The sequence below is a fragment of the Rhinoraja longicauda genome, chromosome 6 (genome assembly GCF_053455715.1).
Source record: "Rhinoraja longicauda isolate Sanriku21f chromosome 6, sRhiLon1.1, whole genome shotgun sequence".
NCBI classification, from domain to species: Eukaryota; Metazoa; Chordata; class Chondrichthyes; order Rajiformes; family Arhynchobatidae; genus Rhinoraja; species Rhinoraja longicauda.
In genome coordinates, this window is record NC_135958.1 from 77,195,912 (window position 1) to 77,221,272 (window position 25,361).

Below are 25,361 nucleotides of genomic sequence, written 5' to 3' on the forward strand. Positions count from 1 at the left end.
AAAACCATTTGTTTGCGGGCTCTCCAGTCAGACAAAAGGCTATATATGAATACAATCAAGCATAGTAGACCATAGACAATAGATAATAGGTGCAGGAGGTGGCCATTTGGTCCTTCGAGCCAGCACCACCATTCAATGTGATCATGGCTGATCATTCTTAATCAGTACTACGTTCCTGCCTTCTCCCCATACCCCCTGACTCCGCTATCCTTAAGAGCTCTATCTAGCTCTCTCTTGAAAGTGCATAGATAAAGGGCAGAACATTCAGTGCAAGATATAATATTGGAATCCGATAAAGTCCGATTAAAGAAAGTTTAAAGGTCTCCAATGAGGTAGATGGGAGGTCAGGAGCACTCTCTCTAGTTGGTGATAGGATGGTTCAGTTGTCTGATAACAGCTGATATGAAATTGTCCCTGAATCTGGAGGTGTGCATTTTCTAACTTCTGTTTGAAAAGACACGAAGTACTGGAGTAACTCAGCGGGTCAGGCAGCATCTCTGGAAAACATGGGTAGGTGACTTTTCCGGTCGAGACCCTTCTTTAGACTCTGAAGATGGGTAACGACTCAAAACGTCACCTATCCATGTTCTCCAGAGATGCCACCTGACCCGCTGAGTTACTCCAGCACTTTGTGTCTCTTTTAGTTGAATCAACATCTGCAGTTCCTTGTGTATGAAGGAAGTGCAGATGCTGGTTTACATCGAAGATACACAAAAAAAAACCACTGGAGCAACTCAGCGGGTCAGGCAGCATCTCTGGAGAAAGCAAAGAGGTGATATTTTGGGTCGAGATCCTTCTTCAGATTCAGAGATGTCACCTATTCCTTTTCGCCAGGGATGCTGCCTGACCCGTTGAGTTACTCCAGCATTTTGTGTCCATCTTCTGGTGTTCCTTGTGCCTGTAGTCGTCACATTGTCTGGTGGAACTCCACCAATAGTCACACCTAGCCCATCTAAGGTGAGCGGGGATGGGAATCCCAGCAGGCAAACCTGGATCCCGTTACAAGGTTCACAAAAGGAAATAGAACAAAAGTTGCTTAAGTTACACAGTTGTTGGAAAGGACTGTTAAGGAACGAGGTCGTGGGGCAGAAACGTTCGAAGCTGAACTTCTCGGGTTTCTGCCGTGCCGACAAGAGAACTGTCAAGGGAAGAGATAGAAACATAGAAACATAGAAAATAGGTGCAGGAGTAGGCCATTCGGCCCTTCGAGCCTGTACGCACCGCCATTCAATATGATCATGGCTGATCATCCAGCTCAGTATCCCGTACCTGCCTTCTCTCCATACCCCCTGATCCCTTTAGCCACAAGGGCCACATCTAACTCCCTCTTAATTATAGCCAATGAACTGGCCTCAACTACCTTCTGTGGCAGAGAATTCCACAGATTCACCACTCTGTGTGAAGAAATATTTTTTCATCTCGGTCCTAAAAGACTTCCCCTTTATCCTTAAGCTGTGACCCCTGGTTCTGGACTTCCCCAACATCGGGAACAATCTTCCCGCATCTAGCCTCTCCAACCCCTTAAGAATTTTATATGTTTCTATAAGATCCCCCCTCAGTCTTCTAAATTCCAGCGAGTATACTGAAGTATACTGGAGTATTCCAGCGAGATTGAACTGAACAACAAAGTGTGCCTGCAAAAATATCAACAAATCCTTTGGGCTCCCACCACCGAAAGCACGGATTGGCAGGCTGACCATGGAAGATGACCATGGGCGGCACGGTGGCGCAGCGATAGAATTGCCGCCTTACAGCGCCAGAGACCCGGGTTCAATCCTGACTGACTGGTGCTGTCTGGAAGGGGTTTGCACATTCTCCCTGTGAACGAGTGGGTTTTCCCCGGGTGCACCGGTTTCCTCCCACACTCCAAAGACGTGCAGGTTTGTAGGTTAATTGACTTGGTAAAATTGTAAAATGGCCCCTCGTGTGTTAATGTAGATAGTGTTAGTGTGCGGGGATCACAGGTCGGCGCCAACTCAGTGGGCCGAAGGGCCTGTTTCCGCACTGTATCTCTAAACTAAACTCAATGACGTCGTCAGGGACAAACGTATGTTATCACCCTCCCACAACCCAACTACACTCCACAAGGCCAAACAAAGATTTTCAATTTGACCAGACCCATTAACTGAGACGAATTAATAAATCTTTTATAGTGTAATTGAAGGCTCTACAAATAACAGGGCACAAAGTGCTGGAGTAACTCAGCGGGTCAGGCAGCATCTCTGGAGAACATAGATGGGTGACGTTTCGGGTTGGGACCCTTGTTCAGACAAGTGTTTGATTGGCGTGAATGATGTTGAGAGGCCAACACGGATTGATGGGCTGAGGGGCCTGCTGCCTCTCTCTCTGCCTATCTCTGCCTCTCTCTCTCTCTCTCTCTCTCTCTCTCTCTCTCTCTCTCTCTCTCTCTCTCTCTCTCTCTCTCTCTCTCTCTCTCTCTCTCTGCCTCTCTCTCTGCTCTCTCTCTCTCTCTCTCTCTCTCTCTCTCTCTCTCTCTCTCTCTCTCTCTCTCTCTCTCTCTCTCTCTCCCTCTCTCCCTCTCTCTCTCCCTCTCTCTCTCTCTCCCTCTCCCTCTCTCTCTTTATCTCTCCCTCTCTCTCAACAGAATGAGCTCCATTAACCTATTACAATGCTTTAGACCACACAGCAAATCAGAGTCTGCAATCTAGGATTATATCTCAGGCACAGATAATTCAAAGATTTATTTCTCTTAATTAACTCTCAAAGTCATGGAAAAAAAGGGAATTTATAAAGTCTGACAAGATGAAGCCATCATATGTATTCAGATTCAGGGACAGTTTCTTCCCAGCTGAACCACCCTATCACCAACTAGAGAGCGGTCCTGATCGCCCATCTACTTCACTGGAGACCTTCAAACGGTCTTTAACTGGCTTGTATACACTGGAATTTAGATGAGGGGGGATCTTATTGAAACATATAAAATAATTAGGGGATTGGACACGTTAGAGGCAGGAAACATGTTCCCAATGTTGGGGGAGTCCAGAACAAGGGGCCACAGTTTAAGAATAAGGGGTAGGCCATTTAGAACGGAGATGAGGAAGAACTTTTTCAGTCAGAGAGTGGTGAAGGTGTGGAATTCTCTGCCTCAGAAGGCAGTGGAGGCCAGTTCGTTGGATGCTTTCAAGAGAGAGCTGGATAGAGCTCTTAAGGATAGCGGAGTGAGGGGGTATGGGGAGAAGGCAGGAATGGGGTACTGATTGAGAGTGATCAGCCATGATCGCATTGAATGACGGTGCTGGCTCGAAGGGCTGAATGGCCTACTCCTGCACCTATTGTCTATTGTCTATTGTCTATTAATCAGAGTAAGGAACTGCAGATGCTGGTTTAAACCGTAGACACAAAATGCTGGAGTAACTCAGGGGGAAAAATGACTGGGGAGAAGGAATGGGTGACGTTTCGGGTCGAGACTAGTCGGATTTTACCTTGACCTAATCGCTATACCCGTTATCCTGTATCTGCCCACTGTGGACGGCATGATTCATAAGTTCATACGTGATAGGAGCACAATTAGGCCATTCAGCCCATCAAGTCTACTCCGCCATTCAATCGTGGCTGATCTATCTTTCCCTCTTAACTCCATTCTCCTGCCTTCTCCCCATAACCCCTGGCACCGTACTAATCAAGAATCCATCTACAGTATCTCTGCCTTGAAAATATCCATTGGTTTGGCCTCCACAGCCCACTGTGGCATGATTGTAATCATGTATAGTCTTTTCGTTGGCTGGATAGCATGCAACAAAGAAGTTTTTCACTGTGACAATAAACTAAACATCCAGAGTTGAGGAAGATAACTCAGAACCGGCATTGAAGAGGCCTTCAGTTCTTCAGCATACAACAAGTGTTGAGCAGTCAATTTTCCCCATTGGTGACATGCCAGATAAAACTCAATGAAAACCCTTCTAAACAAACGTGGTTTTCAACCAGAGCAGGTACCACACTGACCGCACTCTACCGACGCATGGCAAACTACAAGGCAAGACTCATCCCAATTCCCTGGGACTCGCGCAGAGATGATGGTTTCAGCAATCATATTTACCAGCCACATCGGACTTAAAAGTGGGGAAGATAAAAGTGTGACAGGGTCTTAAATTAAACCTCTCACGCTCAACGTAACGATGGACTCAAAGCAATTGTGCAAAGACGTGGGCTGAGAAATTTCCTCTGGGATACCAAAACAATGTACCGCTATTTCCAACGTTTCACAGGGATATTCGGCTTCAATGAGAAAGGCATTGTGTACTCACCCCCTCTCTGACCTGAAGACCAATGGCCTGCTCCCATCACGAATGCAAAAGAAAGAAAATAAATGAATTAATATTAGCATTATGATTTGCACAGTTTCTATTTTATCAGTCTGAAGTCGGGTCCTGTCCCGAAATGTCATCTATCCATGTTCTCCAGGGATGCTGCCCGACCTGCTGAGTTGCTCCAGCATCTTGATCTTCCCTTGGTTAACCAGCACCTGGCTCCTTGTTTCTATGTTCTTCTATTATATCGGGCCTGTTCACGAATCCAGGACAAGAGTGGATGGGATAGGTTTAGAGGATTTGACCGTAGGACTATGTAGTCTTTGATTAGACTTTACTGGCTTTAAGTGTAGGAAGGAACTGCAGATGCTGGTTTAAACCAAAGATAGACACAAAGTGCTTGAGTAACTCAGCGGGTCAGGCAGCATCTAGTTTCGTTCAGTTCAATTTGGTTTAGATTTAGATTTTTTTAGATTTAGAGATACAGCGCGGAAACAGGCCCTTCGGCCCACCGAGTCCGCGCCGCCCAGCGATCCCCGCACATTAACACTATCCTACACACACTATGGACAATTTTGTTAAAACATTTTACCCAGTCAATTAACCTACAAACCTGCACGTCTTTGGAGTGTGGGAGGAGACCGAAGATCTCGGAGAAAACCCACGCAGGTCACGGGGAGAACGTACAAACTCCGTACAGACGGCGCCCGAGGTCAGGATCGAACCTGAGTCTCAGGCGCTGCATTCGCTGTAAGGCAGCAACTCTACCGCTGCGCCACCGTGCCGCCATAAACCATTTGGTTTAGTCCAGCGATACATCGTGAAAAGAGGGCCCCTTCAGCCTACCGACTCCACACCAGCAATCGCCCGTACACTAGATCCATCCTACAAACCTGCACGTCTTTAATGTGGTAGGAAACCAGAGCACCTGGTGAAAACCCACACGGACACAGGGAGAAGGTGCAGACAGCGTCTTAAATCCTTCTGCTTCCTCGTCAACTTAACCTAGATTTTTGACCAAGCTTTTAGCATCAGAATTAAGATCCCAAGAGGCTCTGTGTTGATTTTTATATGTGCGATTCTCTTCATACAGCTTGGAACAATCTTCTGTCTTAGCGACACTCCGTAAATATGAGTGGGTGCTAGCCAACTCATGATTGCACATTGGACAAATTGTGCCTCTCATTCCTTCCAATGTCCCAACATTTCCCTCTCAGTTCTTCTCATTTTATTGCACCCTCTATGAAATTGATCTAAAACTGTCTTAATAAAAAGCTTCTCCACTCCAGTGTGACACTTCCACTTGTTGCAGCACCTCTTAACTGCGCTGTGAAAAGTTGTCATCGTCATGACAACTCCGTCACCAAAGCATACGACCAAGCTCACTTTAAAACGATGACGGCATATTCCAACAGCAACTGAGATTTCCAGTGGGGTTTAAATCTTGGGTAGACACAGAATGCTGGAGTAACTCAGCGGGACAGGCAGCATCTCTGGAGAGAAGGAATGGGTGACGTTTCGGGTCGAGACCCTATGTCATCCCACTTTCCCACAATGCTTCTGACATTTTTGTTAATACTAACTTAGGGTCATAGAGTCATGCAGTGTGGAAACAGGCCCTTCGGCCCAACTTGCCCACGCCGACCAACATGTCCCATGTACATTAGTCCCACCTGCCTGCCTCTCTAAGGTTGATCAATTTCCCTCCTGGAATAAATAAAGTTTATTTAAGAGAGAGCTAGATAGAGCTCTTAAGGATAGCGGAGTCAGGGGCTACAGGGAGAAGGCAGGAATGGGGTACTGATTGAGAATGATCAGCCATGATCACATTGAATGGCGGTGCTGGCTCGAAGGGTCGAATGGCCTCCTCCTGCACCTATTGTCTATTGCCTAAAGTTCTATCGTATCATATCGTTCGGCCCATATCCCTCTAAACCTGTCCTATTCATGTACCTGTCCAAACGTTTCTTAAACGTTGCGATCGTACCTGCCTCAACTACCTCCTCCGGAAGCTCGTTCCAGGTACCCACCACCCTCTGTGTGAAAAAGCTACCAGTCGGGTTTCTATTCCTCTAGTTCTCGATTCCCCAACTCTGGGCAAGAGACTGTGCGTCTACCTGAGCCATTCATTCCTCTCATGGTTTTGTACACCTCCATAAGATCACCCCTCATCCTCCTCAATAGAGCCCTAGCCTGCTCAACCTCTCCCTAAAGCTCAGGCCCTCGAGTCCTGGCAACATCCTCGTAAATCTCCTCTGCGCCATTTCCAGCTTGACTACTTGGGTGTTTTTAATACTGAAAAAACACCCCCCAAAAAAATTGGGTACTTTTAATGCTAAAGATCTGAGAAAAGATCCTGAACTTAAATAAACAGTGTAAACTAGAAAGTCCAGGGTCTAATCAGGCTTGGTTATTGCTGCAGCTTAAGCAGTTTCATTCTGTGAATATTATTAACGTGTCCTTTAGTGAGTGATGACCAGCCCTCCTTAACATGCACCGTACCGCAGTGGAATAAAGCTGTGTCAAAGAGCCTTTCTGCATTACCCTCAGTAATCCTCTCACGCTGCGATAGGTTAAAGATCACACCGTGGCAGAATGCCGACATACTCCACATACAAAGCCTCGATGAAATTAATAAAGAGCAAGATTTGCTGCATTCCGGTGATCACAGGTGGCCTGTTCGCCGCCGATTCAGTGGGCGGTTAGTTTTTCTTTCCTTACAGTCACAGAGCGTGGAAACAGGCCCTTCGGCCCAACTTGCCCACACCGACCAACGTGTCCCAACCACACTAGTCCCACCTGCCTGCATTTGGCCCATTTTTAAAAATAAACTAAAACTCTCGTTTGTTTGTTTGTTTGTTCCAGAACTGCAGCTGTAATGGTACACGATAGTGCGACAATTCTAGCCCCCCCCCCCCCCCTTACTCACCGTCGTCCCTTTGGTGCTAATGGAAGAAGTTTCATTGAAATCGGTGTTATATGTTTAAAGTTATTCACATTTAAAAGTTTAAATCTACCTCCTAGGGAGGGAGGGGGAGGGAGGCAGGGAGGGAGGATAAGAGGGGTTGAGGGCGATGGAGTGGGGGTGAGGGGAAGGGGAGGCGGAGGGGGGGTGGAGGAAGGGGGGAGGGAGGAGGGGAAGGGGTGGAGGGGGGAGGGGGAGAGGGAAGGGGAAGGGGGGAGGAGAGGGTGCTGTACCAATGCAGAAGAGGTTTGGGCCCAACGGGTCCACTTGGTCTAGTATCCCTCTAAACGTGTCCTATTCAAGTAATTGCTTCTTAAACATTGCAGTAGTCCCTGCCTCAACTACCTCCTCAGGCTTCAATTAGATCGTTCCCCCCATCACCTCAAACCTCTGTTGTCAGATTCTCGATTCCCCTACACTGTACCTGTATAAATGTTTCTTAAACATCGCGATAGTTCCTGAGGTAGTAGAGGCAGTAATTGGTTTTTGTGCTTCAGATACCAATTGGTTTTTGTGCATCCTATTGAACACTGGCAACACTGATCAGTCTGTCAGGCCAATCACAGTTATTACTGAAGACACAAGGAACTGCAGATGCTGATTTATAACGACAAAGTGCTGGAGTAACTCATTATCTCAATGGTGTGAGGTTAGGTAAGGGGGAGGTGCAGCGAGACCTGGGTGTCCTTGTACACCAGTCACTGAAAGTTGGCGTGCAGGTACAGCAGGCAGTGAAGAAAGCTAACGGAATGTTGGCCTTCATAACAAGAGGATTTCAGTATAGAAGTAAAGAGGTCCTTCTGCAGTTGTATAGGGCCCTGGTAAGACCACATCTGGAGTATTGTGTACAGTTTTGGTCTCCTAATTTGAGGAAGGACATCCTTGTAATTGAGGCAGTGCAGATTGATCCCTGGGATGGCGGGACTGTCATATAAGGAAAGATTGAAAGACTAGGCTTGTATTCACTGGAGTTTAGAAGGATGAGAGGGGATCTTATAGAAATATATAAAATTGTAAAAGGACTGGACAAGCTAGATGCAGGAAAAATGTTCCCAGTGTTGGGCGAGTCCAGAACCAGGGGCCACAGTTTTAGAATAAAGGGGAGGCCATTTAAAACTGAGGTGAGAAAAACTTTTTCACCCAGAGAGTTGTGAATTTGTGGAATTCTCTGCCACAGAGGGCAGTGGAAGCCAAATCACTGGATGGATTTGAGAGAGTTAGATAGAGCTCTAGGGGCTAGTGGAATCAAGGGATATGGGGAGAAGGCAGACACGGGTTATTGATTGGAGACGATCAACCATGATCACAATGAATGGCGGTGCTGGCTCAAAGGGCCGAATGGCCTCCTGCTGCACCTATTTTCTATGTTTCTAACTCAGCTCGTCAGATGGAGTAACTCAGCTGGTCAGGCAGTATCCCTGGACAATATAGATTGCTGACGATTCGGGCCGAGACCCTTCTTCAGACGGATTGTAGAACGTTAGGAGAGAGAGCTTGCGGCGGGACAAAGTCTGGCAAGTGATAGGTGGATACAGGTGAGGTGGGGGGGGGGGGGGGGGTTGATTGTCAGATAGTTGGACAAAGGCCAGAGATGAAAAGGCAAAAGATGTGGGATAAGGAAATAATGAGATATATTAATGAGCTGGATTAATAAAATGCAACTCCTCGTGCATGATGGCAGCACCAATGTGATAGAGCATCGTATCTACAGCACAGTAGCAACACACTGGTGCAACTGGAAGAGCTGCTGCCTCACAGCACCAGAGACCCAGGTTCGATCCTGACCTCCGGTGCTGTCTGTGTGTGGAGTTTGTACATTCTCCCTGTAACCGCCTGGGTTTCCCCCCACATCCCAAAGACCTGCGGGGTTGTGGGTTAATTGGCCTTTGTAAATTGTGCAGGGGGTGGCTGAGAAAGTAGGATAACATAGAACAAGGCTGTTTGTTGATCGCGTGGACTCGGTTTGGTGGAAGGGCTACGTTGTACCTGTAAACAAATGTACCCAAGGTCTAGAGAGTCTTCTCTCCAGAGATGCTGTCTGGCCTGCTGAGTTACTCCAGTTTCTCCAGAGATGCTGTCTGACCCGCTGAGTTACTCCAGTTTCTACAGAGATGCTGTCTGGCCCGCTGAGTTACTCCAGAGATTCTGTCTGACCCGCTGAGTTACTCCAGTTTCTCCAGAGATTCTGTCTGGCCCGCTGAGTTACTCCAGTTTCTCCAGAGATTGTGTCTGGCCCACTGAGTTACTCCAGTTTCTCCAGAGATGCTGTCTGACCCGCTGAGTTACTCCAGTTTCTCCAGAGATTGTGTCTGGCCCACTGAGTTACTCCAGTTTCTCCAGAGATGCTATCCGGCCCGCTGAGTTACTCCAGTTTCTCCAGAGATGCTGTCTGGCCCGCTGAGTTACTCTAGTTTCTCCAGAGATGCTGTCTGACCCGCTGAGTTTCTACAGAGATTCTGTCTGGCCCGCTGAGTTACTCTAGTTTCTCCAGAGATGCTGTCTGACCCGCTGAGTTACTCCAGAGATTCTGTCTGGCCCGCTGAGTTACTCCAGTTTCTCCAGAGATGCTATCCGGCCCGCTGAGTTACTCCAGTTTCTCCAGAGATGCTGTCTGACCTGCTGAGTTACTCCAGTTTCTCCAGAGATGCTGTCCGACCTGCTGAGTTACTCCAGTTTCTCCAGAGATGCTGTCTGACCCGCTGAGTTTCTCCAGAGATTCTGTCTGACCCGCTGAGTTACTCCAGTTTCTCCAGAGATGCTGCCTGGCCCGCTGAGTTACTCCAGTTTTGTATATCTTTCATTTGTTCTCTGGCTCTCTACAGTACAGGTGCTCCTCGACTTACGATGGGGTTACGTTCTGACAAACCCATCGTAAATCGAGAATATCGTAAGTCGAAAATGCATATCGCTAGCCTGGGAAAAGATCAAAATTCAAAATTCGAAGTGCGGTTTCCGCTGAATGTGTATCGCGTTTGCACTCTCGTAGAGTCGAAATATCGTACGTCAAAGCATCGTACGTCGAGGAGCATCTGTACATCACCGTCAATACCTCTCGTTTCCCTTTCCCCTGGCTCTCGGTCTGAAGAAGGGTCTCGACCTATTCCTTTTCTCCAGAGATGCTGCTGCCTGACCCGCTGAGTTACTCCAGCTTTTTGTGTCTATTATCTGCAGCCATACTGCCTGTTTAGTACAAGCTAAGGGAAGCTTCATTCTGTCAACGCTGAGATGATGTGCCACCACCAACGTTCAGTCTGAGCTGCTTAACCCACCGTTAACACCCCCTCCAGATCTTTTCCTTCTCGCTCTGACGATGTGTTGTCACTGGTGTGAACTCAGTCTCTGCCGAGTCTCCACCTGCTACCTCAGTCATGCCCGTGTTGATCATCCAAACACCTTGCCGGCTGGTGCCATCTCTGCCCTGTGGAGAAGCGGCAGTAGATGTGCCATTCTTGTGTACAGTTTTTGGTCTCCTAATCTGAGGAAAGACATTCTAGCCTTAGAGGGAGTACAGAGAAGGTTCACCAGATTGATCCCTGGGATGGCAGGACTTTCATATGAAGAAAGACTGGATAGACTAGGCTTATACTCGCTGGAATTTGGAAGACTGAGGGGGGATCTTATAGAATCATATAAAATTCTTAAGGGGTTGGAGAGGCTAGATGTGGGAAGATTGTTCCCGATGTTGGGGAAGTCCAGAACCAGGGGTCACAGCTTAAGGATAAGGGGGAAGTCTTTTAGGACCGAGATGAGAAAACATTTCTTCACACAGAGAATGGTGAGTCTGTGGAATTCTCTGCCACAGAAGGTAGTTGAGGCCAGTTCATTGGCTATATTTAAGAGGGAGTTAGATGTGGCCCTTGTGGCTAAAGGGATCAGGGGGTATGGAGAGAAGGCAGGTACGGGATACTGAGCTGGATGATCAGCCATGATCATACTGAATGGCGGTGCAGGCTCGAAGGGCCGAATGGCCTACTCCAGCACCTATTTTCTATGTTTCTATTCTAAATATCATGAAGACACAAGGACCTACAGATGCTGGTTTACAACAACAAAAAAAGCACAAAGTGCTGGAGTAACTCAGCGGGCGGGCAACCTCTCTGGAGAACATGGGCAGGCGATGTTTTGGGATGGGTCATTTCTTCGGTCTGCAGTCTGAAGAAGGGTTCCGACCATAAACGTCACTTTTCCACGATCCATGTCCTCCAGAGATGGTGGTTCCGGGTCGAGACTGATGGTGGGGGAGTGGGCGGGACAAAGATAAAATGTAATCGGAGACAGTAAGACTGGTCAGAGAACTCGGAAGGGGGAGCGGGACGGAGAGGGAGGGAAAGTAAGGGCTTCTTGACGTTAATGTTCATACCGCTGGGGTGTCAGCTGCTCAAGCGAAATATGAGGTAAATACAGAAGTGAGTGCGTGTGGTGAGTGTATACACATATACACACATGTGTTTATGCATGTACATATACATATATGTACACGCACAAAGACAAAAACAATGCACCACAAGTCTAAGTGGTTTGGAGCCTATTTGGAGATTGTATTGTTTACAAGAGGTGAAAAGGGAACAAAATGGTGTGGGATATAGGGAATGAAATAGACGGAGGGGGGAAGGGGAGTGGGGAAATAAGGGGGGTTTAATGGGAAGTGAGAGACTCGGGCTTGGGAGATTGTCCCTAGTGTGTATGAAAGAGAGGAAAGGAGAAGTGTGGCAGGAGGATGGGGAGATAATGGACAACATTTGTGCGCATCGGTGTGGGGGTTGGGCAAGGTTAGTGCTAATGCCTCAAGAACCGACTACGGGTGCTGTCTGTACGGAGTTTGCACGTTCACCCCATGACAGCGTGGGTTTTCTCCGGGCGCTCCGGTTTCCTTCCCACATTCCAAAGACTTACAGGTTTGTAGGTTAATTGGCTTCGGTAAAATTGTAAATTGTTCCGGGTGTGTAGGTAGGATGGTGCTAGTGTACGGGGTGACCGCCGGTCGGCGAGGACTGGGTGGGACGAAGGGCCTGTTTCCGAGCCGTGCCTATAAACCCAGGTTCAATCCTGACCTCGGGCGCTCTCTTTACGGAGTTGGCATGTTCTTCCCATGGACACACATGGTTTTCCCCCATGTTGCCCCGCTTCCCAAAGCCACATTGTGAGCATCAATGCCTGCAGTCAGTTGCCCCTTATTGTACGAGGGGCAATGGGGCAAAGGTAGAGTTGCTGCCTTACAGCGAATGCAGCGCCGGAGACCCTGGTTCGATCCCGACTACGGGCGCTGTCTGTACGGAATTTGTCCGTTCTCCCCGTGACCTGCGTGGGTTTTCTCCAAGATCTTCGGTTTCCTCCCACACTCCAAAGAGGTACAGGTTTGTAGATTAATTGGCTTGGTAAAAGTAAAAATTGTCCCTAGCGGGTGTAGGATAGTGTTAATGTGCGGGAATCGCTGGTCGGCGCAGACCCGGTGGGCCGAGAGGGCCTGTTTCCGCGCTGTATCTCTAAACTAAACTAAACTAAAGCAAAGGGAGCTGATGCACATGTACTAAATTGCAGGATGTCTTTGTCGCGTTGTCGGGTCATGTGACCATTAAACACTCTTGACTCTCTCTTGCAGAAATAAGGAGGAGAAAAATGGGATTCTTGGAATTGCTCTGTCAAGAGATAGCATGAACACGATGGGCCGAATGGCTGCCTTCTGCGCTATATTCAGAAATCAACTTTGGGATTTTTGTGCTTGCTAAGAGAAGTGTGACAATCCCATGACTGCTGTCAAATATTCAGTGTTCCCCAAGGTAATCAAGGAAGGTTGCTTATGGATGTGTAACTCCGGTTTCTGTGATATACACAGGCGAGAAATCTCCCAGACAATCCAAAGTTTGATTTAACAAGGTCTAAATGCGTAAAACACGAAGTGCTGGAGCAACTCAGCAGGTCAGGTAACATCTTTTCAATTTATGGGAAGGAACTGCAGATGCTGGTTTCACACAAAGATAGGCACAAAATGCTGGAGTAACTCAGCGGGATGGGCAGCATCTCTGGCGAGAAGGAGCAGACGAAATGTGTAGGAAGGAACTGCAGATGCTGGTTTAAGCCGAAGATAGACAGACAAAATGCGTAGAAGGGTCTTGACCCGAAACGTCACCCATTCCTTCTCTCCAGAGATGTTGTATGTCCCACTGAGTTAATCCAGCTTTTGTGTCTATCTTTTTAATTTAGTTTAGTTTAGAGATACAGCGTGGAAACAGGTCCTTCGGCCCACCGAGTCTGCACTGAACAGCGATCCCCGCACACTAAGGACAATTTGCAATTTTACCTAGCCAATTAGTGTAAAAACCTGTACGTCTTTGGAGCGTGGGAGGGAACCGGTGCTCCAGGAGAAAGCCCACACAGGTCACAGGGAGAACGTACAAACTTTCTGACCCCTCTCACCCTCTGATCATCTCTGACCCCTCTCACCCTGGCCACAAACCCTTTGAAGCACTTTCCTCTAGAAGGCGACTCCGGACTGTCAAAGCAGCCACAGCCAGACATAAAAACGGCTTTTTCTTCCACGAGTAGTAGCTCTACTCAATGGCTCGAAGGGCTGAATGGCCTACTCCTGCACCTATTGTCTATTGTAAGGCAGCAACTCTACCGCTGCACCACCGTGCTGTCACAATATCTGTGGGAGGGAATGGACATGTTTCGGGTCGGGACCCTTCTTCGGACTGAATGAAGACTTCAAGTCCAACTGAGTTCCCAATGGCGTTCGAAGCAATAATTACAATCTGGACCACAAACTAATTTGACTTAAATTCTGGTAACTTTCTCACTGCATAAAGTAATCTCCTAACATGAATATTTCAAAACATAAGTGATTTTCAATTAGGAAAAAAACATTTCATTTTTTTTCTCAGCTCCAGCTGTGCAAGTGGTTTCAATCTTTATTTAATTCTCTGCATAATGTCTTAAGTGTGCACTGACGATTCTTTCCTGCTTTGAACATTGCACAATACTAACCTCAACTAACAACTCCTATTGACTGTCTTTGGATGCACTAAGGACATTGGGCTTTCTGCACTGTACTGCGGTTATTAAATTATTGATTTTTTTTGTTATTATATAGTACATGTTTAGTTTAGTTTAGTTTAGAGATACAGCGCGGAAACAGGCCCCTCGGCCCGTCGAGTCCGCACCGACCAGCGATCTCCACACACTGGCACTTATCCTAGACACTAGGGACAGCTTACATTTTTACCTAAGCCAATTAACCTACAAACCTGCACGTCTTTGGAGTGTGGGAGGAAACCGGAGCACCCGGAGAAAACCCACGCAGGCCACGGGGAGAACGTACTAACTCCGTACAGACAGCACCCGTAGTCGGGATTGAACCCGGGTCTCTGGTGCTGCCAGGCAGCAACTCTACCAGCTGCGCCCCGTGCCCTCATAAGTAACGACAACAGGACAATGAAAATCTTACGTGCAGCAGCATAACAGACCTGTAAACACAAGACACATGGATAACACCTGGTGGCACGGTGCCACAGCGGTAGAATTGCTGCGTTTGGTTACACATTTTCCCTTGACCGCGTGGATTTTCTCCGGGTGCTCCGGTTTCCTCCCGCACATTCCAAAGTCGTGCAGGTTTGTTGGTTGATTGGCTTCGGTAAAATTGTAAATTGTCCCTAGTGCGTAGGATAGTGCTAGTGTACGGGGTTTAGTTAAGAGATGCAACGCGGAAACAGGCTCTTTCGGCCCACCGGGTCCGCGCCGACCAGCGATCCCCGCACATTAACACTATCCTACACCCACTAGGGACAATTTTTACATTTGCCCAGCCAATTAACCTACAAACCTGTACGTCTTCGGAGTGTGGGAGGAAACCGAAGATCTTGGCGAAAGCCCACGCAGGTCACGGGGAGAACGTACAAACTATGTACAGACAGCACCCGTAGTCGGGATGGAACCCGGGTCTCTGGCGTTGTAAGGCAGCAACTCTACCGCTGTGCCACCGTGCCGCACTACTTGCTTGCGAAAGAGATGCACTTGAATTTATCTTCCCCCGGTTTAGCGATGTGATCTGAATTTCCTGACTAGATTGCTGCCTCAAGAGTCAAGAGAAAGGTATAGAAGTGTGAAATCGCACACCTCCAGATTCAGGGACAGTTTCTTCCCAGCTGTGATCAGGCAACTGAATCATCCTACCACAACCAGAGAGCGGTCCTGAACTACAATCTACCTGATTGGTGACTCTCGGACTATCCTTGATCGGACTTTACCGTGCACTTATTTCCTTATCATGTATCTGTACACAGTAATGGCTCAATTGTAATCTTGTATTGTCTTTCTGCTGTCTGGGTAGCACGCGAGAAAAAGCATTTCACTGTAACTCAGTACACGTGACAATAAACTAAACTGTTTTATTGTTATGTATCCTATAATGAAATTCAGTATATTTTTTTTTAAACGGGCTAACAAATGGGCAAAAGTCAAAAAACCATGATCCCAAGTCCATATAGTTCGGAGCCTATTTTGAGGTCGTAGTATTTAATGACATTGGATTCATTCCCAAGGATTCATTATTCCACTTTTCACGTCTGATTTCTTAGCTCGTGTATAAAATATTATTTAACTTCATTCACTATTCACAGCTTGCTTGCTGTGCTGTGAATTGTGTATGAGGTGAGCAGATGTGAACTCTGTGTATCTCATTGCATTGTGGGAGTTGCTTGGACAGGCGGGGATAAAGGCCTTTCGGCCTACCGAGTTCTCGCCCACGGCAACCGCCCGCTTCCGGCACGGTGGCGCAGCGGTAGAGTTGCTGCCTTACAGCGAATGCAGCACCAGAGGATAGTCAGAGGGTGCTGCACCATTGCAGGAGAGGTTTGGGCCCAACCCGTCCATTTGCGTCTAGTAGGCTTCGAAAAATGCCTGTTCAATAATGAAAACATAACCATGTGGCAATTTTGAAATATAACCTGAAACCACCTGGCCTATAACACCAAGGCCTGAGGGAGTGAGTCAGGAGAAAATTGTGGAGTGCAACTCTGCCACAGAAGGATGTGGAGGCCATCAATGGATATTTTTAAGGCAGAGATAGATAGATTCTTGATTAGTACGGGTGTCAAGGGGTTATGGGGAGAAGGCAGGAGAATGGGGTTAGGAGGGAGAGATAGATCAGCCAGGATTGAATGGCGGAGTGGACTTACTTTTAGTTTAGAGATACGACTTGGAAACAGCCCCTTCAGCCCACTGGGTCCACAACGACCAGCGATCCCCGCACATTAACACTATCCTACACTAGGGGCAACTTTTACATTAATACCAAGCCAATTACAAACTACAAACGTGCACGTCTCTGGAGTGTGGGAGGAAACCGAAGTTCTCGGCAAAAACCCACACGGGTCACAGGGAGAACGTACAAACTCCGTAAAGAAAAGCACCTGTAGTCGGGATCAAACCCGGGTCTCTGGTGCTGCAAGTGCTGTAAGACAGCAACTCTACCACTGCGCCACCGTGCCGCCTATAATGGGTCGAATCCTCTAATTCTGTTCCTATCACTTATCAACTTCTGAAACATTGGCACATAGAAGGATCACCTCAAACATCCAAATAAAGTCAATCATGGGCTGTCTGCAAACCTTGTACCACTTGTGAGGTTAGATTTTCCCTATGTGTTATTTTTACAATGGACCAAAAACTCTCAGCAGAGTTTATTGTGTGTGTGAAGAGCTCCCTTGGTAACAATGTGAATTAGCTAAGATCTCAGCAGTTCTTTGGCACACATTTCCCCTTCACCACAATAACTTAGCATGATCCAATTACATACTCCAGTAGCTTGGATCATAGTAAAACCTGACGATAAAAAACGTTGCTGTGCGAATCCAGTGTAAAATGATGTTGAACCTTCTTTCCTCCATCATCATCACTGCGAACACACTGGAGGCAGATACGATAGTGGAGTTTAAGAGGGTTTGTAGATAGGCACATGGATCTGCAGGGAATGGAGGGATATGGATAGGGTTGCCAAATTTCTCACTCCCAAATAAGGGACAAAGGGTGACGTCACCGCCCCGCGCCCCACGTGACCTCACCCAGCCAGCGATCACATGCTCCCACTCCACCAATGGCGGCCACCCGGGCCGGGAGGCGGGTTGCTACGCAACCTCCGGTAGGCGGCGCCCTGGCCTACACTGTCCGGGGCTACAACAGCCTCGGCAACAGTGTCCGGGCCTACAGTGTCCGGGCCTACAGTGTCCGGGCCTACAGTGTCCGGGCCTACAGTGTACGGGCCTACATCGCCGTCCGGGCCTACAGTGTCCAGGCCTGCCTAATACGGGACAAAGGCGGTCCCGTACGGGACAAATCAATTTAGCCCAAAATACGGGATGTCCCGGCTAATACGGGACAGTTGGCAACCCTAGATATGGATCACACAGGTAGATGGGATTAGCTTAAGTAGGTATGTTCGGCACAGGCATTGTGGGCTGAGGGGCCTGTGTCTCTAAAGTCTGAAAGGTCCTTCGACCCACACTGTCCGTGCCGAACTTGATGCCAAGATAAACTAATTTCATCTGCTTGAACATAATTTATATCTGTCCAGTCCATGCAAATCCATAACAATATCTAACAGCCTCTTAAACACTACTATCGTTTCTGCCTCCATCAGAGTGATGAGATAGTTAATACTCTGGAAGTTATAGTGCCATAAAGTTATAGTGCCAGAATTTCCACTCGCCCAGCTCACTTCATTTATCTTAATCCGAGAGGTGCCTTCACAATGTTATTGTATCTGATCTGATTCCTTAAGTCCCATGTGGCGCAGCGGGTAGAGCTGCTGCCTCACAGCGCCAGAGACCCAGGTTCGATCCTGACTACGGATGCTGTCTGTGTGGAGTTTGTACGTTCTCCCTGTGACCTCGTGGGCTTTTTTCGGCTGCTCCGGTTTCATTCCCACACTCCAATGATTGCAGGTTAATTAGTTTCCGTAAGTTGCCCCTGGTACTTACAGAGTCATACCAAACAGGCCCTTTTGGCCCAACTTGCTCACAGCAACAAACATGCCCCACCTACACCAGTCCCACCTGTCTGCATTTGGCCCATATCACTCTAAACCTATCCTATCCATCTACCTGTCTAAATGCTTCTTAAACGTTGCGATAGCACCTGCCTCAACTACTTCCTCCGGCAGCTCTGACCATACATACATACGCCCACCCACTTTGTATTAAAAAGTTCATATTAACTCTCAGGTTCATAGTAAATCTTTTCCTCTTAACCTGAAACCTATGATTCCCCTGCTCTGGCCAAAAGTCTCTGTGCATTTACCTGATCTATTCCTCTCACGATTTTGTACACTATAAGATCACAATTGTGGCGCAGCGGTAGAGTTGCTGCCTTGCAGTGAATGCAGCGCCGGAGACCCGGGTTCAATCCCGACTACGGGTGCTGTCTGCACGGAGTTTGCACGTTCTCCCCGTGACCTGCGTGGGTTTTCTCCGAGATCTTCGGTTTCCTCCCACACTCCGAAGACGTACAGGTTTGTAGGTTAATTGGCTTGGTAAATGTTTTTTAAAATTGTCCCTGGTGGGTGTAGGATAGTGTTAATGTGCGGGGATCGCTGGTTGGCGAGGACCTGGTGGGCCGAAAGGGCCTGTTTCCGCGCTGTGTCTCTAAACTAAAAAAACTAAACTAAATCACCCCTCATCCTCCAAGCAATAAAGTCGTGGTTTGTAGGGTAGAACTGAGTTAGAGAGAGCTCTAGGGGCCGGTGGAGTCAAGGGATATGGGGAGAAGGCAGGCACGGGTTATTGATTGGGGACGATCAGCCATGATCACAATGAACGGCGGTGCTGGCTCGAAGGGCCGAATGGCCTCCTCCTGCACCTATTTTTTATGTTTCTATGTGACTAGTGTACTGGTGATGGTGATCGGCAGGGACATGGCGGGCCGAAGGGCCCGTTTCCACAGAGTATCTCGAAACTAAACGAAAGTAAATAATCAAACGATGTTCCTGCTTTTAAAATCCAACCTGAATGTAGAGATCTGAAGGCTGCCTCTCGCTTGAGGCATCAGGTCAGTGGCAGAAAGTCAACATTTGGCAAATTATTTTGGGCCAGATTTGTTGCCTTGGATTTGGATGAAAGAGTAAAATATAAGCTCTCCCTCGAGACAGCTGATATCCAGCTTTTCCTCCCTGCCAATGTTACCCCAAGGCAATCACGGATTAATAAATATATTGATCAAAACTGTTTACTACGCTTTTTATGTGTGGCGACACAAAAGACTGCAGATGATGGAGGCTTGCTGGATGATCTTAGCGGGTCAGGCAGCATCCGTGGAGGCAGTGAGATGGTTGGGTCATAAAGGTTATAGGAGCAGAATTTGTCCAATCAAGTCTACTCCGCCACCCAAGCATGGCTGATATATCTTACCCTCTCAACCCCACCGACCCCACCTTCTCCCCATAACCGCTGACTGGCTAGCGTGCAACAAAAGCCTTTTCAGGAACTCGGTGCACGTGACAATAAACTAAACTAACTCATTATAATTTGCTTTGCTGCAGAGGAAAACAAATGCAATGATACTTGTTTGAGAAGAAACTTTTTCACCCAGAGAGTTGTGAATTTGTGGAATTTTCTGCCACAGAGGGCAGTGGAGGCCGATTCACTGGATGGATTTAAGAGAGAGTTAGATACAGCTCTAGGGGCTAGCGGAATCAAGGGATGTGGGGAGAAGATTACTTTTTTTAGATTTAGAGATACAGCGCAGAAACAGGCCCTTCGGCCCACCGGGTCCGCGCCGACCAGCGATCCCCGTACATTAACACTATCCTACACCCACTAGGGACAATTTTTTACATTTGCCCAGCCAATTAACCTACATACCTGTACGTCTTTGGAGTGTGGGAGGAAACCGAAGATCTCGGAGAAAACCCACGCAGGTCACGGGGAGAACGTACAAACTCCGTACAGACGGCGCCCGTAGTCAGGATCGAACCTGAATCTCCGGCGCTGCACTCGCTGTAAGGCAGCAACTCTACCGCTGCGCCACCGTGCCGATGATTGTGGATGATCAGCCATGATCACAATGAATGGCGGTGCTGGCTCGAAGGGCCAAATGGCCTCCTCCTGCACCTATTTTCTATGTTTCTATGTTTCCCTGTTAACTCCTGACACCCTTACTAATTAGGGTGGCGCGATTGCTGACTTACAGCACTAGAGATCCGGGTTTAATCCTGACTACGGGTGCTATCTGTACGGAGTTTGTACGTTCTCCCCGTGACCTGCGTGGGGTTTTCTCCGGGATCTCCGGTTTTCTCGGTATAGTTGTAAATTGTCCCCAGTGTGTGTCGGGTAGCGCTAGTGTGCGGGGATCGCTGGTCGGCACGGACTTGTTGGGCCGAAGGGCCTGTTTCCCCGCTGTGTCTCTAAACTAATCAAGAATCTGTCAATCTCCACCTCAAAAATCCATTGACTTGGTCTCCACAGCTGTCTGTGGCAACAAATTCCACAGATTCAACATCCTCTGACTGAAGAAATTCCTCCTCATCTCCTTTCTGAAGGTACGTCCTTTAATTCTGAGGCTGTGTGCCTCTGGTCCTAGACTCTCCCACTAGTGGAAACATCCTCTCCACATCCACTCTATCCAGGCCTCTCACTACTTGGTAAGTTTCCATGAGGTCCCCTCTATTCATGTTTTGGGTCAAAACTCTGCATCAGGTCTTGAAGCATCCAGACCCAAACATTAATCTGCCCTTTGCCTCCACAGATGCTGCCTGATCCACTGAGATTTGCTGCATCTATTTTTTTCACCTATCAGCAAAATTGATAATTGTGGCTATAACCATCTTGCCTGATGTAGAATCCTGCCTTTATCTTGGAGGTCTAAATTAAATTTTATTGGTCTCTTTAAATTTGGCACCAAATGTTTGTCTTGTCACCTTTTTTTGTTTCGGTGATTCAATATACAGGATTAGGAAAAGCAACGGACATGATCTGTAAAACTATCTGAAGATCTACACACTGGAACATAGAACAATAAAGTACAGGAACAAGGCCCTTCGGCCCACAGTGTTTGTGCCGAACACGATGTCAAATTACATCAATCTCATCTGCTTGCACGTGATTCTCGTAGGCCCCCTCGGTCGTAGACAATAGACAATAGACAATAGGTGCAGGAGGAGGCCATTCGGCCCTTCGAGCCAGCACCGCCATTCAATGTGATCATGGCTGATCATGCTCAATCAGTACCCCACTCCTGCCTTTTCCCCATGACTCCGCTATCAATAAGAGCTCTATCTAGCTCTCTCTTGAATGCATTCAGAGACTTGGCCTCCACTGCCTTCTGAGGCAGAGAATTCCACAGATTCACAACTCTCTGACTGAAAAAGTTTTTCCTCATCTCAGTTTTAAATGGCCTACCCCTTATTCTTAAACTGTGGCCCCTTGTTCTGGACTCCCCCAACATTGGGAACATGTTTCCTGCCTCTAACGTGTCCAACCCCTTAATAATCTTATATGTTTCGATAAGATCTCCTCTCATCCTTCTAAATTCCAGTGTATACAAGCCTAGTCGCTCCAGTCTTTCAACATATGATAGTCCCGCCAATCCGGGAATTAACCTAGTAAACCTACGCTGCACGCCCTGCATGGCTGACCATGGGTGATGCATCCTAGTTGGCTGCTTGCTCCACACCTCGGCTAGAGCAGTGTCGCTTGTGGCCGAAGAGACCAATGCGGGAGTGACAATCTCTGTCGCAAAGGTCACATGTGTGTGTGGACTCTGTGATCCATATCCCTCCATCCCCCACATATCCATGTGCATGTATAAAGTCTCTTAAACCAGCATCTGCAGTTCCTTCCTCCACTGCAGGAATCTGAAGAAGGGTCTCGACCCGTAAAGGTCACCCATTCCTTTTCTCCAGAGATACTGTCTGTCCCGCTGAGTTACGCCAGCATTTTGTGTCCGTCTTTCGATTTTAACCAGCGTCTGCAGTTCCTTCATACACATAAAGTCTCTTAAACATCACTAACGTCACCACCACCACTCCTGGCACTGTCTTCTGAGCCCCCACCACCCTCTGCGTTAAAAAAAACGTTTCCTGTGCCTCTCCTTTAAACTTTGCCCCTCTCCCCTTAAAGATACGCCCTCTAGTCTTTGACATTTCCACCCTCGAAGAAAGGTTGTGACTATCTACCCTGTCTATGCCTCTCATTGCCTGTGCCCATCTACACTCTCGCCTGTAACTTCCAAGAGTTATCAGGCAACTATCAACAACGAAAGCGATCCTGTGCTACCATCTACCTCATTGGAGACCCTCAGACTATCTTTGATCAGACTTTAACTTACACTAAACGTTATTCCTTTCATCATGTGTCTGTACACTGCAGTTGGCTCGATTGTAAACATGGTTTTTTTTTAGTTTAGTTTAGAGATACAGCATGGAAACAGGCCCTTTGGCCCACCGAGTCCGCGCCGACCAGCGATCCACATGCACAAACACTATCCTTCACACTGGGGACAATTTACAATTTTTACCGGAGCCAATTCACCTACAAACCTGCACGTGTTTGGAGTGTGGGAGGGAACTGGGGGAAAACCCACGCGGTCACGGGGAGAACGTACAAACTCCATACAGGCAAAACCCGTAGTCGGGATCGAACCCGGATTACTGGTGCTGCAAGGCAGCAACTCTACCGCTGTGCCACCCAATTGTAGTCTTTCCACTAACTGGTTAGCACGCGACAAAAGCTTTTCACTGTACCTCGGTACTCATGGCAATAAACCAAACCAAATTAGCTCTTCTGAATAACCAATTGAGCAGAACCCTTAATCTGAACACGTTCAGTGCACGCTTGCCATTCCCACACTGACAATAGACAATAGACAATAGGTGCAGGAGTAGGCCATTCGGCCCCTCGAGCTAGCACCACAATTCAATGTGATCATGGCTGATCATTCTCAATCAGTACCCCGTTCCTGCCTTCTCCCCATACCCCCTGACTCCGCTGTCCTTAAGAGCTCTATCTAGCTCTCTCTTGACTGGGAGCTGTGCTAATGACTGGCTGGCTGGAAAATACAGCTCCAACATCACAGGAACTCTCACCTTCACATCTCCAACCGCTGCCCAGACCATCACACAAACCAACCTCCCTTCCATTGAAGAAGGGTCTCGACCCGAAACGTCACCCATCCCTTCTCTCCAGAGATGCTGCCTGTCCCGCTGAGTTACTCCAGCATTTCGTGTCTCTCCTCGATGTAAACCAGCACCTGCAGTTCTTTCCTACAATTCCTTCCATTGACTCCATCCACACTTCACGCTGCCTCGGCAAGGCCACCAGCATAATCAAGTCTGAAGTCTGAAGTTCATCAGTCTGAAGAAGGGTCCCGACCCGAAACGTCACCTATCCTTTTTCCCCAGAGATGCTGCCTGACCCGCTGAGTTACTCCAGCACTTTGTGTCTATCTTTGGTGTAAAACAGCACCTGCAGTTCTTCGATTCTTCCAAACCTAAACCTGCTGTGTTCCTCCAGCACTTTGGGTTTTTTCCCCTCAATATTCCTGCAGTTCATGTTCCTCCAAATCTGATTTGAGGTACATTTTCCTTGACCTTCGTCCCCTTTGATTTCTCGTTTTCACACCTTGCCCTTCCATATCTCTTGTTTCCCTCTCCCCTGACTCTCAGTCTGAAGAAGGGTCTTGACCCGAAACATCAACCATTCCTTCTCTCCAGAGATGCTGCCTGTCCCGCTGAGTTACTCCAGCATTATCTGTCTATCTTTGAAGTACAGCTATACAGTTGCCAGGGAAATTACACCAGACAATCCCTGTAGAGCACCGTACGACAAGAGAAATGACTGTGTAATTTGTTTCTGAGCTAGATACTGGAACCAAACATTGAGAGATCCTTCTGTTCTACAATTCCATGGGGAATTCAACATTCATCTGAATTGGTAAAGATGTTTTTGGTTTAAGAACGAGGGAACAAGACAAACTGAATGGTACCCTTTTGAAGGGAATGTTTAGTTTAGTTTAGATTAGAGATACAGAACGGAAACAGGCCCTTCGGCCCATTGAGTCCGCCACGACTAGTGGTCACTCCGTACGTGAGCACTATCCTACACACACTCGGGACAATTTACTATTATACCAAGTCATTTAATCGATAAACCTGTATGTCTTTGGAGTCTGGGAGGAAACCAGAGCACCTGGAGAAAAACCACGCGGTCACGGGGAGAAAGTACAAACTCCGTACAGACAGCACCTGTAGTCAGGATTGAACCTGGGTCCCTAGTGGAACCATAAACAAGAGACACCTGAGGGGGGGTGTGTAATACAATGCCAAGAAGGTAAGGGGCACAGTTAGGAAAGCCACAAAACACACAAACTATGTTAAATCCCTCACTCGACACCAAATGGAATAGATAGGGTAGATGTACAGAGTCCTTTACCCAGAGTAGGGGAATCAAGAACCAGAGGACATCGGTTTAAGGGGATAAAGATTTAATAGAAACTGGAGGGGCGACTTTATTTTTTACACACCAAGGGTGGTAGGTGTATGGAACATGGTGCCACATTAGATAGTTGAGGCAGGTATTATCACGACGTTTAAAAATCATTTGGACAGGCACATGGATAGGATAGGATAGGTTTTGAAGGATATGGGCCAAACGCAGGCTGATGGGACAAGAGGCACCTTGGTTGGTGTGGGCAAGTTGGGTCGAAGGGCTGGTTTCAACACTGTATGACACAATGCGCCAGTGCCATCCCTCCTACTTGAATCGAATTAAGAGTCAAAAGTACGGAGTTTGTACATTCTCCCTGCGCCCGCGTGGGTTTACTCCGGGTGCCCCGGTTTCCTCCCACACTCCAAAGACGTACAGGTTTGCACGTTAATTGGCTTCTGTAAATTGTTCCTAGTGTGTAGGATAGTGCTAGTGTACAGGGAGATCGCTGGTCGGCACAGACTCGGTGGGCCGAAGGGCCAGTTTCCGCGCTGTATCTCTAAACTAAACTAAAGGAGGTCACAGTTTAAGGATAAGGGGGAAGTCTTTTAGGACCGAGATGAGAAAGTTTTTTTTCACACAGAGAGTGGTGAATCTGTGGAATTCTCTGCCACAGAAGGTAGTTGAGGCCAGTTCATTGGCTATATTTAAGAGGGA

The 25,361-nt window shown here is 47.7% G+C and overlaps 1 protein-coding gene across 1 annotated transcript in view; it reads right to left on the reverse strand.

The window, feature by feature from the left end:
* Positions 1 to 25,361, reverse strand: part of aatkb (apoptosis-associated tyrosine kinase b) — a 207,236-nt gene that overhangs the window by 177,727 nt on the left and 4,148 nt on the right. The window contains 1 exon segment of the mRNA XM_078401383.1: positions 4,266 to 4,292. Within this exon segment, the coding sequence (XP_078257509.1) occupies positions 4,266 to 4,292 (27 nt within the window).